At 40.4% G+C, this 13,871-nt stretch overlaps 1 protein-coding gene across 3 annotated transcripts in view; it reads left to right on the top strand.

Annotated features, from left to right (window-relative positions):
- Nucleotides 1-12,873, top strand: part of POLD3 (DNA polymerase delta 3, accessory subunit) — a 44,980-nt gene extending 32,107 nt beyond the window's left edge. For all 3 annotated transcript variants that reach the window (XM_006073298.4, XM_006073297.4, XM_025266427.3), the window contains exons 10-12: nucleotides 5,348-5,463; nucleotides 6,563-6,641; nucleotides 10,869-12,873. In XM_006073298.4, the coding sequence (XP_006073360.1) occupies nucleotides 5,348-5,463; nucleotides 6,563-6,641; nucleotides 10,869-11,071 (398 nt within the window). In that variant the 3' untranslated portion in view covers nucleotides 11,072-12,873. The remainder of the gene's footprint in view (nucleotides 1-5,347; nucleotides 5,464-6,562; nucleotides 6,642-10,868) is intronic.
- Nucleotides 12,874-13,871: the final 998 nt, after the last annotated feature.

Below are 13,871 nucleotides of genomic sequence, written 5' to 3'. Positions count from 1 at the left end.
TAAAAAGTTGCTTATTATGGGTTGCAGTGACAATAGTAATCCTAGCAGTGAGAGACACAGTGTACCTGTTTCTGTTCAAAACCAACTTTTAACCTTTTAACAAGAACCATAATCTTCTGATAATTTGTGAAAGTAGCAAACACAAAGAGAAGGAGAATAAGGATTATTATTATATTTATTATCAAGGATATTTTCTTTTTTAAAAAATAAAATGGAGCTCTTCCTTTGGGTACCTTCATGTGTGTCTTATAAAAAGTGAGATTGTAGGCATCAGGGGTAATGGTGCTGTTTTGTACCACATAAGTAAAACCACACTAAGATGAATTTGCATTGTTGTTGTTGAAAAGGAATGACACTGTGGACCCTCCTAGTTTTAAGTTGTAGACACTGCTGTAAAATAAGTGAACAGAGTAAGGGCAAGAATCTCGCCTGGAAAATTAATGTGCCTTTTAAGATCAAGTAGTCTAAGAGCCAATTCAAGTATTCTTCCCAAATTGTGTAAATGAACATATATAGAAAAAGGAGGGACTTCTCTGATGGGTCCACTGGTTAAGACTGCATTCCGAGTGCATGGGGCCCAGGTTCAGTCCCTGTCAGGGAACTAGATCCTACATGAAACTAAGATTCTTCATGCATGTGGCAATGAAGATCCCTTAGTGCTGCAACTAAGACTCAGTACAGCCAAGTAAATTTTTTTTTTTTAAAAAGACCAAAGAGAAGAATTCCTGTGTTGGACTGATATGCCATATGACTTCAACTCTGAAAAGCCTGCTCTGAGAACTGGTGGTGAAAAGCTTGAGCTGCTATGATTGATTCTCCATGAATTCATGGCATATAAAGCATTTTAGGAAATGGCCGGAACTCTCATCAAGAGGGATTCAGCATCATATAAAGGTAGACGAAAGCAAACAAGCTGAGAGATTCTTTAAGAGATTAAAGAGAAATGAATGCAAAAAAAGAAACTTGCTATGCTGTTGAAGGGCAAAGCTAAACTTGTTAAACTCCAGTCTAACCAGAAACTACTGTAAGAAGCACTAAAAGTGGTAACAGAGGCAACCCAAACTGGGGGGTATTAACTCGAGTGAGTTGAAAAACAAATTATAGATGACAGTCACACAAAGGAAATGAACAGACCTGAGAAACTGTGCAAGCAGGTTGACTGTGCCCATGGCAGAGCTGCACCTTTGACTCCTCCCTTGACTTAGGGTTTTCATTGAATGTGAAACAGATAGGGATTTGGTATTGTGAGCATCCCAATGGGATGCTGAATCCTCATTCCATGTCATTCATCAAAATGCTTTAACCAAAACCACAGAAAGGAAGATCTCCAAGTATGTAGATGAAACAACCATCAAGGAACATTCTGATTGGTTAAGAGTTGAGGAAATAGAGGCAACTCTGCAGACACACAGGAAAATAAGTTAGGACGTAACTTAGGAATGTGTGCTAACTGGAGCAGTCATCCCTAATTCCAACCAGGAAGAGAACTTGAGGAAGATTCTGGATAAGTCTTTGAAATCATCAGCCTTAATATACATTAAAAAATAAACTAGATACTCTAGTATTAGTGAAGGAGTCAGCTGTAATTCTGTGATTGATTGAACACTCTTTACATACTTCAGAAATACTCTCTGTAGTTCTGATCCTTAGCTCACAAAAATGATACTCTTAAGTGACTAGAAATAAGAGTGGGGTTATTTAGTCTGGAAGGGAGAAGAAATGTGAAAGAGGTGGGCAACCCATTGTAACATGATACAGAGCAGAGGTGCTCAGATTTTTTTTATCTGGGAAAGATAAATTTTGGCATCTGACTAAATTTATAAACTATTGCCATTTTATTCCTCAATTTCTTCTTTGTCTCAGAGCCAATGGGATTTTACTTTAAACCTTCATACAGTCTCTAACCTACTATTGCTTTATTTCTGCTATGCTGAATATGTGCTGTCAGTTCAATATGCCATCTTCAGCTAGAAGTTGGCAACAAAAGTGGAGCAAATGGCAGAGACTTTGGAGTCAGACAGACCTGGGTTTAAAATCTCACCTCCACTACTGACTGTGACTTTAGGCAGGTTACTTAACTTCTTCAGTTCCTTGTTTTCTCTTCTCTAAGATAGGATGTTATCACATAAGATAGGCCTTTTATGAATATCAAATAAAATGCTGTTTCAAAAGTGCCAGGACAATGCTTAACATACAATCAGTTTTCTTAATATTCACCCCACTTTTCCTGTTGAAGGTCAGTAAGCGTTTAATGGTAATAATATACTTGAAAGTACCTTCTCTCAGAAAACTCCCTTCAACTTCATATTCTTAACTATATACCCGAGAAAGTATTCCTTTTTTTTTTTCTCCCTGGCAGAATCATAAGCACCGTTAGCAGTTCTGTATACTCTCTGTCTAAAGTAAAGAAAGGCCAGACCCAGAAAGAAATAACATGAAGAGTAATATCTATATTGCTAGGAAAAAGTAGTTTTAACTGGTATGTTTCAAGCTTTGCTACCATTTTCAGTCCTTGCAAATTGTTTATAGAGAATGGTAAGCAAATGACCCACCTCCACCCCTTTTTTGAAGGTTAAGATAAGTAGTTTAAAAAATTTCCTAGGAAGCTATGAATGGTTTCCAGGAATTCTAATTACCCATCTCTTCCAGAAAACTGGTAAACAGTGGTTACATTGCTAGATCCCTGCAATTATCTTGACCACAGTTCTTATTCTGCCCCAGTGAAGGGTGCTTTCCTGGGGTAAGTGATGTTTCACTACTTGAGTACCTTTCATCTGAAGAGCTGCAAAATCAGTTACAAATATATTTAAAACACACCAATGCACCCATCATTCCATAGCTTATGTCACTAAAATATGTTGAAGGAGTACAGTTGTCTTGGCAATAAAGACTAAGGCAGACAGACATGGATTCTAACATATGAAAGTGGGCAAGTTTTTTTTTTTTTAAAGTCTCTTTGAACCTTGGTTGTATAAAACAAATAGTAATAGTGATTTTTGTGGGGTTATTATAAAAATGAATGATAAATGTTTGTAAGCCCAGAAAATTCTAGTTGTTTTCCCTATCCTTTCTTAAAATATTGTAATTTAAAAAAAATTTAAACTAAGTAATACATATATGTTTTATATATTAATAGTAACCTCTCCTATCAGACTCACCTAATTGACTGATGCTTCTCTTATCAACTTTTTCTCATCCGTCTTCCATCTTCCAAGGGTCTGTTGAAGTTTCTTATTCCTTAAGAGCTCTTGGCTTCTGTGACGGTCTCTTCCCTATTATGAGGGGGTTACATTTCTTTCCTTTATTATTGTTACGTTTCTCATTGAGGGTGTGTGGAAGGGAGAGGGAGGCATATGCCTAATCTTCCTTGACTTAGAAGCTCCTCATCCCAATTGTAGTTCAGAAAATGATTATTTTATTAAAAATGTTACTGTATATTCAGCGCTAGGGAAATGGTGGTGCCTCTGCCTGTATGGAGCTTAGAGTCTGAAGAGGGGACTCTAAACAGCTCCACACGTGTAGTGAGAGGGGTCTTAGAGGGTGCCACTGGGATTATGTGTTTTCCTTGGTTAAGTCAAGTGGTTGCAGAACTGGAAACAGAATAAGAACTCATAAATTTATGACTGAGTACTCAAAATTCCTTTTCTTTGGCGTCCTCACTGCATAAACTTCTCTCCTACCACTGTAACTCATTGCTTCACAGCTTTCTTAATAGCTATACCTTCAGGAAAATGGGTGCTTGGTTCTGGTGGTTTGACTGGACTTTTTCTTTCTCAAGCTCCCGACATGTTCTAGCCTCCCAGTGCTGGTTAATAGCTGGACCACTTTGCTTTTATGTTTCTATTTCCTAGAGTTTATAAAGTTTGGGGGCCCATTTCATACTTGAAGTGTGTAATTTATTGTTTCTTTCTGGCTGTTGTTCTGCTTCACCTCTTTAGGTCATTTGGCCTTGAACTCTCCACTGTCATAATTTTTAACACTGACCTAATGAGTTGGGAGAATTTCAGATCCAAGACTTGTGCTAAGAATTTGAATACAGCCAGGAGATTCAGGGAGCAGGTGAGGCTAAGCAGCTCTCCAGTCCCTTGACCAGCAGTTTCTTTGCAGTGATTAAGCAATGGGTCAGCTGAGGATTTTCACTTCCCTTCTCATGGGCCTTAAACTAAGACCACTGTTTCTAGAACTGTTCAAAACTGATGGGATCCCTCTGGTGGTGCTCTCTTTTCAGGTGGTACCACTTCCATAATGATATTTCTCTCCTTAAAATATTCTTTTCTTGCTGATCATATTAATGAACAAGTCTTGGTTATTAGAGCTATAGTTGTGATCATCGTTTCAAAGATGATTCCACAACCCCATGGTTTATGCTGCTCAATGTCAGCTGGAAAATTTAAGTCTAACAGACATCTGAGGTGATTGCAAATAGTCCTTAAATCACAGTCACAAAATCATTGTTACTGTTATTTATTGCATACAACAGAAGTTCATAGAGATTTTTTAAAAACTTGCCCACATTCATATGCTAGGATCCATATTGGTCTGCCTTAGTCTTTATTATTAACCCAAGTGTTCTCCTTCAGTATGCTTTTAGTGACATAAGCGTAAGGAATGATGGATGTGTTGGTGTGTTTCAAATGTAGTTGTAATGGAGTTGTAGCTCTTCCGTTGAAAGGTGCTCACACTTGGTATAATCTGAGGATTCTCTCCACTTACTTCATCTTAAGAAAATGTCTGTCCCTGTGTGGTAGGCAGCATGGGATAGTTGAAATAGTCAGGCTGTGGAATCAGACTAACTGGGGTTTAAAACCTCCTGCCTCAGTTGCAAGCTCTGTGCTCCTGGCAAGCTAATCAACCTCTCAGAACCTCTGTTTACCCAACTCTAATGTTTGAATGATAGTATTTGTCTCTTAGGTTTGTTATAAGGAGAAAGTGAAGTAATGTCACTGAAATAGATGACACATGGTAGATAATCAGTGGATATTTTTAAAACAACTGCATACCCTGACTTATCTATAAAATTAGAAGCTAGCTAAGATGATCTCTAAGGTACATTCCAGCTCTAATAATTTTTTTAATTGGACTATAATTGCTTTACGATGTCAGCTCTAAAAATTTTTGATTCTTTGATTCTCTTTGTATGAAAATTGATAAAATGTATATTTTAAAGATATCTGTCTAGTTATCTATATATTAATAGATAGATATATAACTACAGAGTCCTTGATTGTCGTGAATTACTGCTTGCAGAATACCCTTTGCTGGACATGGAAGTGTAGAGAACTAGTGAGCGGGCATTGTACCAGACACTGCCGTGGTTCTCTTATCTAAGCTTGTTCCCTTATTTCAGTCATACCAGACTCGCCTGGAGCTTATGAAGCTGAGTCACCATCCCCACCTCCTCCTTCTCCTTCTCCTTCTCCTGAACCAGTGCTGAAGACTGAGCCGGAGCCTCCTCCTGTCAAGGTAAAACTTTACTGGGATGTGTCCTTTATGGCCCAAGAATGAAGCCACTCTGCTGCGTTAGTTCTCTGCTCTACACTTCACATGTGGCAGTAGCTGGCTCCTATCTCATCCTGCTCTCCTGTAGGTGGTACAGAATGGACATTCCCTCTCTTCTCACAGGAAGGGCAAGTTGAGCCATAGGGCATCATCTCAGGAATGTAGCCGAGGTCAATCCTGGGGGCTCTTTAGTTTTTCATGACTTCCAGTCTCAGAGCAGCTGTGCTGTCCAACTTCTGTTGGCATTGTGCACAGTTAAGTGTAGCAGAGTTTGTGAAAGAGTAGAACAAACAACTTGTGTGTGTTTGTTGCTCTTCTAGAAAAGGGCTGCAAATGGGGAAATACAGTTTTCAGTAATCTTCAGCTGGGTCTTGTCTGCATCTTTGAGTGTAAATAATGAAGGATTGAGAAGATGGGTTTGTTTTTTTTTTCTTTATGATTATTAGTTTTCCTTAATTCATTGACTGTCATTTAAATTTTGCACTAAATTCCTCATTAGCTTAAAAGAAAATGGAGTGAAAGACCAGTGGAGAGAAAAAGAAGTTGGTATAAGTAAAACCTTTTTGATACTAAATTAGACAGTTGTAATGTTGCAGTGTCGGGAGGCTGAACTAGCAGGTATCCACAGCAAGGGTGGATGCCTTGGAGACCTGCAGTCTAGGGGCCTTCCCTGGGCGCTTCCAGTATCTGCTGTGGCCTTCCGTTAAAGCCCTTACCACAGTGGTCTGTTTTCCTTGTCTCTCTCCTCCGACTAAGGCCATTGTCCTATTGGTCTTTTTAACCATGGTGCCTACTCTCTCCAACAAAAGTTTGTTGACTGAATGAACACAATTCTTTGCTCAACATGCTGCGTCTCTTCTCACAATGAGGTATCAGTGAGCATAACTTGTCTCGGGTTGGGCTGGTCCCCTAAAGGGAAATTTGTAGATACCTTGTGTAACTTTTTATCCTCATAAAATATTGGAGGGTGATTGTCAAAAGATTAAAATAAATTGTTGTTCTTCTCTACAGCTTGATTGGTTAGTTTAATGTTGTATCCTCTGATCTTCCTGTGACCTTTTAGGGCTCCGATGGAGAAAACAAAAGAAAACGAAAACGTGTGCTGAAATCTAAAACCTTTACAGATGAGGAGGGCTGCATGGGTAAGAAAAAATGTTGGCTCCAGGGATAGAGTTATGACCGTAGAGAGCACCTTAATCCCTCACAGAGCAGGGCGCCTCATCCCCATGTGATGCTGGCTGCTTGGCTGTGGCCCACACTGAGGGGCTGAGTCGGGGACACTACAGCTACAGAGTACCTGCTTCCTGTTTGGTTCATACACTTGAGATCGCAGATAAGAGTTGCAGCATCTCTGGTTGGGGAGTTTCTTGATCTGTGGTGTGGAGGGGAAAATAGCCATTTTGCCCACATGTGAGATTGTTGTGAAGATTCACGTGAAGTAATAGATTTAAAAAAACACTTTCAAGATGAAAACCGCAATACCAACTTTAAGTATTATCAAAGACACTGAGAAACAAGTGGGGTTGTTTTGAATGTTTATTTTATACATTTGAACTGTGGAAAAGAGGCTCCTGCAGATGACTGGACTCTGAAGAGAGTGTCAGGAGTCGTCTTCGTATTTTGCCCCATTTGTTGTTCAGAGGGTTATGACTTCCATGTCACTTCCTGTGTGTTTCCTGTTTTGTAAGTCATGTTAGATAAAAGCATGTTCCTTTTACAGAGATCTAGAGGGAAAATGGAGTTCGGGCTTTGAGTCATCACTTGAGTCCTGATGAAATGTTCAAACCCTGGTACTATCTTTTGTGTTTGTGATGAGTTGTGGGTTTAGGCTCTTCAACCTCTTGTTAGGGAGATGGCCTTTAAGTGTCATTTCTGTTTTCCTGTGGCACCTGCCACACCTCAGCTCTTGTAGAGAAGTATTTTTTCCCTTTCTTGATTTTCCTTTTCTGATTCACATTTTTGTCTTAAAAAGGTTTAATTGACTATGAACAATCAACTTTTCCAAGCAGTGTGGTTGGTAAAACTAGTGAAGACGTCTCATCGATCTTGAGCCTCTCCGGTTCCCTGCCTCACTCATCTGAAAAGGCCTCTGCCATTTTCACTGGAGCATGTGCTTGGGGAGTAAAATTCCTTACACAGGAAATTTTTGTCTTTGCAGTGCCAACTTTCTTGTGAGCCTATGAATTCTGGACTTTGGTCTTGTTTTATTTGTTCTTGCTTTCAGTCTTCAGTCATGAATTTCAAGTCTCTTGGTTTGACTGTTAGTGGTAATTTATGTATTTACTATTGAATTTTTTTATTCGTTTTCATTTTAAATATAAGAGGACAGAAGCATCAGTGCTAGTTTTTTCCTCCTGCTACCCCAAAAGAAAAGCATCAAAAATACCTTTATAAGAGTTCATTGGGAATTTGTGGCTAATTACATATTGCTTTGTTCAAAACACAGTTCTCAAGTTTTGGCCAGGTATGGGATGTGAACTTTTTTGTACTCCTGTCTCCAGACAGGACTATTAAGAGCCTTGGATGCAACAATGAAAACTGTGCTCACATAGCACATTTTTTTTGAAAAGTTTTTATTCCAAACTCAACTTAATGAATCTTGGCTCCTGTAACCAACAAAAAAGTTCTGCTTTTCTCTCTGTGCTCAGACTGTTCCAAACGTACCAACTCAGGGGGCTTGTCCTGTCCTGTGCTGGATCGCAGTTATTCTGTAGATTTAAAAAGCTGATCTTTCCCTTTCTGTAAGTTCACTGCAGGGACTGGGGAGTTGGGCCCCTGAGATATGTGTGGGGTAGACTTCTGGACAGGGTAGATTTATAAGAGCAAAACAGTTGAGTGGAAAAGAATTCTGTTACCCCCACAAACTGGGCCTTTTTTTTTTATGGCAGCCCAGAAAAGTGGCATGTTGTTCAGCTAAAAGAAAGGTCCTGTATTTTTAAGTTGAAATCTCCTTTGTTCTGTAGTTTGAAGTAGCTACAGCTTTGAATATAGAAATGCTCCTTTTAGCTCTTAAGGGCTATACCAAGTGTTCTGCTTAAGAAATTCTGTTGATGCTGCCCTGACTGATTTTTAACTCCTTTAAGCGGTGGATTGCACAGAATTGGCAATGAAACAGCCAGTGGTTAGTCATGAAATAATGAGCTAATTGATGCTGAAGTTTAATATTATAGACATGCCAGCAGTTTAATACAGAATATAGCTTATGGAGGAGCAAGTTTTGTAGTAAGTCCTGTCTTTTCTGTATGTGTAGATGGCTCTTCAGACTTGCCTGATTTGAGATATTGAGTAGATAACAGCTCATAATTTTGTTCCAAAATCCAGTTATGTAGTACTTTGGCATTAGAATGGGATGATGTTCTGCGATCATAATTGTTGCACTATAGGCCTACCACGGAAGTTCTCTAAATAATCTGAGCGCAACATTTCTTACATTTTGCTGAGTATATACATTACTTGAAGATCTTGCCGCATTTCAAATTCTGATTCAGTAGGCCCTGGGGGTAGGACTTGAGATTCTGCATTTCTAATAAGCTCATTGGAGATGCTAATGCCTCTGGTCTGGGAAGCCTTAAGGCCTCCAAGAATGCTCAATATATATTAAACTTTTTAGTGTTTATTTAGCCTCCAAGTTGGCAGGAGTCACCCAAAGTGAATTCTAGGCTCTTGAAAGTAATGATAAATCCTAGGAACTCGTGCGGGGTGGGGGTGGGAGGACGACTGTTAATTATGCAGCCTTACTAAGAATAGATGGATAAGGTGAAGGAATACTCCACTGCTAGAGCCGGTTGATCTCCAGCATGGCCAATTGTGAGGGGAAATATAGCATTAAACAGAGCTTGCCAGAGATTACTGCATGTATTTGTACTTTCTCTGAGGCAGCAAATGACCTTCTACAGGGAAGCAACGAGCAGTGATTCTCAAGGTGTGGCTCCCAGGCCAGCGACATGTCAGCATCACCTGGGAACATGTTAGAAAAGCAAATTCTCAGGTCCACCCCAGACCTACTGAATCTAAAACTCTGGAAATAAAGCCCAGCCATCCATGCTTAAACAAGGCTTCAAGTAATTCTGATACACATTAAACTTTGAGGTTAGGTAAGTGACAGACTAGGTATTAGAACACAGGTGTATTTGATTCCAAAGTCTATGCGTCTAGAACAGTTTGACGTATTTTATTTGAAAGAAATAATCAATAATTGAGAGCTTGAAACTATCACTGTTCCTTAATGGGAAAAAAAAATACCTTTCACTTTGCTCACTTGAATATTTATTATGCATATTAGGTTACTCTGTTCTGCTAAGAAAAGGTATTCTCCGTTGTTCATCATTTGCTGAGAAAGGGCTTCGATGGTGCTGGTTGTGCAGCTGCTGCATCTCTCTAAAGTCACAGGAGGGTGGCATTGTACTGTTTCTTGTGGTTGCCGTGTACACTGCAGTAGTTCTGAAGAACCTCATCGGTTCTGGAACATCATTGTTGGAAGCCATTGTCTGTGCCTGTGCCCTGTGGGGCTTTCTTATAGTGACTCCTCACTCACGTAAATGTTTTTAAAGTTTCCTGTGGGAGGAATTCAGTGAATATTTTGGTAGGAGAAAAGGCAAAATATGCCCTTGGCCGACAAGGAGTAAAAGCACTGGTAACTTTCTCATTTTATCATCATCTTTCCTTAAAACTATCAGGTTTGCCATCTGATTGAGTTTGCCTGAGATAGTATCTTCATGATGCAGACCACTACTAAATCTTGGGTCACTGAGAACCAAGAACTGAACAAGAGAGGAACTAACTAATCTCCAGTTCTCTGTACTTAGGACATGCGGAGCCACGGTGACATCAGGGCAGGGCTAGCCAGGAGGTACCATGGCAGTGAGCCTAGCTAGGCAGGATGGGGACTAGCAGGTGGAATCGAGACTAAGAGCAGGAAAACCAGAGGTGGCGATGGCAGCACTGTGGGTCAGGATGTGAGACTGAAGAAGTCAGAGAGAGAGTGGAGGTAGAAGCAAGTGTTTGAGATCGGAAGCAGACGGTTCTCATACAGGGTTCAGGCAGTTAGCTAGCACAGACCAAGGCCCAAATACAGGATTTGGGCAATCAGATGATTTGGGCCCACTCAAAGATGGGACACAGCAGTGACAGGATAGGGGTAATGTTGATTTTGAGCCGCAGCTCAGGGCTGTGAGCTCAAGATACTGCCTCCAGCCTGAGGTGGGATCTGATCTCCCAGCAGTATTAAGCTTCAGTGATCGGTGAGCACCCCTCCCTCGGTCAGTGGGACTGAGGGGATTGGAGTGAACCAGACAGCTCATTCTCTCATAAGAGCAGTGTTCTAAATGACTCAACCCACTCATATCCTGTTTTTCCCCTTGTTCTACCAGTGACTGAGAAAGTCTACGAGAGTGAATCCTGCACAGATAGTGAAGAAGAGCTTAAGATGAAGACTTCCTCTGTCCATAGGCCTCCTGCCATGGCTGTGAAAAAGGAACCCAAAGAGGACCGAAAGGGCCCAAAGAAGGGAACTGCTGCTACGGGCAAAGCCAATAGACAAGTGGCCATTACTGGCTTCTTCCAGAGAAAGTGAACTGCCATCTCTGTTAGGTCAGAGATGTGGTGTGGTCAAGGGACAAGCCCGGGACATACAGACTGTCACTTACTGTGTAAGTTCATCCAGCGCCTCGCCTCACCTGTGTCAAAGACTGTTCTTCTGCCCTGTAAGGTTTATACGGCTTCTGGTTTTCAGCAAAAAAGAAATCACCTGGACGCAAGAGGCAAAAGAATATTTGAAAAGCTGTTACCTTCTAATGACATTTTTTTAAGCACAATTTTGACCTGTCCAGAAGGTTTCACTCCAAAAATATATTGGAACAGGTTTCTGAATTATCACTGAAGCCATTAGTGGCTAATCCACTGTATCCTACCCGTCCTTTGCCCTTACCCATCCATGTGTGGCTCAGGAAGTGATCCTCCTCGTTCTTTTGTGCTCCGTGGACTTGTGCAGGTATTTTTTTATCCCTGAATTTTACTGGGTGTGTCTATCATCCCCCCACCCTCCCTTCCCCACTACCACCCTTCTGTGTGAAGTATTTTCTGTAAGTCTTTTAAATCTTGGACTAAGGCTGAAACAAAAATCTGCCTGTAATCCTCTTTTCCTCCATTATAAAGTACACTGACACACCTGGCCACAGACCAGCATGTTACTTGTGTTCTAGCCCTTTCACAAAAGCTCTTACTCTCTAGACCTTTACTTGCAACTAGTGGTTAGGGAAAAGCCTGAGGCAGAGCACAAATAGAAAGTAGTGATGTATTCAACCCCCCAGAAATTACTTAGAGTCAGCACTGATGATATTAGAGGACTTGTCATGTTGCTGGCAGAGGGTGTTCTGTATATGGCTCTTTGTGATTTTTGTCTCCTCTCCGCTCTCCCTTTCCCACTCTCAAGACCTAGAGAGGGAAACCCACACAGTGAAATGAAGGCTAAAAAGAGAAGTCCCTTCTTACACACAGTGTACAACAGTTAAGTAAAATTTCTCCTTTTCAAGGAACCTGAATGTTAGAGACAGCAGTTTTCCAGAAAGGTAATGAGGAAGAGGTAAAACACCTTGGCTGTCAGTGTCGCTCCCCTGTAATTTTAACTCCCCACGTGCTTAAAAGTAGAGGTTCCCCAAGAAGAGATGGAGAGAGCCAAGTCATTGGTACATCTAAACATTTTCATTTTTTATTCGTGGAAAATCATTTATTTAGTGAAAACTTGGAAGCAACTTCCTGTATGGCTGGACAGTGAGCTTGGGGGATGGAGGTGGTGTGGTCGACCTTGCACAGTGAGCTCCGAGGAGAGGAAAGGAACACAGGCTCAGCTGCTGGCCTGACTCATGATAAACAGAGGAGGGATGTCTGACTTGCCTCTTGCTCCATCCACCTTCGCCTGGTGTATGTCGTAAGTGATGCAGTCAGCCATCTACTGTTTAAGGTTAGGTTTGTGACTGACCTTTAATTAATAGGAGCTTCTTTAAGCAACTGTCACCCAGGCCCCTCCAGCCAGGCACCCCATGGACTTGATTAAAACCAGAGGTTTGGGAGATGAGTCCCGGCGATATGTCTACAACTTGAGAAGACAGAGGCTTTGTGAGCAAGCTGAGTAAAGGTTGACATATTCCAAACCCCTTTCTTTTTAAAACGTAAAAGGACAGAGAGAAGGCTGGAAGGGCTGAACTTAAACCTTTACAAAAAAATATCTGGAGAGGAATCCCTTTTAAATGGTTATTTTTGTCATTGCCTCTAGTCATTTTTCTAACTAGAAATGGAAAATTAAAAAAGCAACAATCCAGTCGTTTTTTAAAAAATTGCATTGGGATCTCTAATAAAATCACATTTTGAATTGGAAAACTCGGGTGCTGGTGGAGTTCTGTCTTTGCAAGGATAATGCAAATCCTGTGATCACTGTACCCAGTACGCTGCCTACACTCTGAGCCGTCTGTGAGGCTTGGTAAGTAGTAAGTACTGGCTGTTTTTTTCTTTTTGTGAAAAAAAAAAAAAACTACCACGTTATTCACATGAGTTAAATAAATTTGAGAATTTTTTTTTTTTATTTTTTTTGAGAAGTTGTTTTAAAACAGTGCTTCAAACTGAATGTCTGATGAGTCTGTTACTTGACAGGATAGCAAGAGTGTATGCAATTATTCAAACTCTGAACAGGAAGAAGGCTGGTTTTCAGTTTATATTGTTAAAATAGCATACCCATAGTCTGAGATGGACAAGTTATTTGCTGTCTTCATCACTTTTCAGCCCTGTGGGAAATCTTAGTTTCAGCCAACCTCATTTTTTAGTTCCTTGAGAAGAAATTCTTGTCCTGATCCTGCACATTGTGTTAGTCTGGCTTTACCACTTGCTGGCTGTGTGACCACGGGCAGATTTCTAAACCTCAGGTTCTTTATCAAACTAGAGCTCAGACAAGTTACCGTGGATTGTCAAGGGTGAAGTAATTTATATACGGAATAAATTCAGAACACGTGGGTGCTTTGCAAATGATGGCTTCCTTCTTGATGTCATAAATGATGCAATTAGCCACCAGCTTCCTGAAATGTTATCGAGGATATGACCCAGATGTTATACTCTTTCAAAATCATCATTCTGGCTGTAAATGTAGTCAAAGGGAAGGAAGATTGTTATACTGTTTTATGCAAGGTTTTAGAGAGTATATTTTCCTACTGAGAGAATAAGATTCACAAATGACTATCTTTACTATTCATGAAAACATTGTGCATCACATCAGGCTTCTGTCATGACCACTAGCATATAGAATCCTAGAAATTCTATAGCAATCCTAGTTTCTTCTACTAGTTGTCCTCAGGAACTGGTAGAAGAAATAAGGAAGTAAAATGAAA

Source organism: Bubalus bubalis, chromosome 16 (genome assembly GCF_019923935.1).
Source record: "Bubalus bubalis isolate 160015118507 breed Murrah chromosome 16, NDDB_SH_1, whole genome shotgun sequence".
Lineage (NCBI taxonomy): Eukaryota > Metazoa > Chordata > Mammalia > Artiodactyla > Bovidae > Bubalus > Bubalus bubalis.
This window is presented reverse-complemented; position numbering and strand designations above follow the sequence as displayed.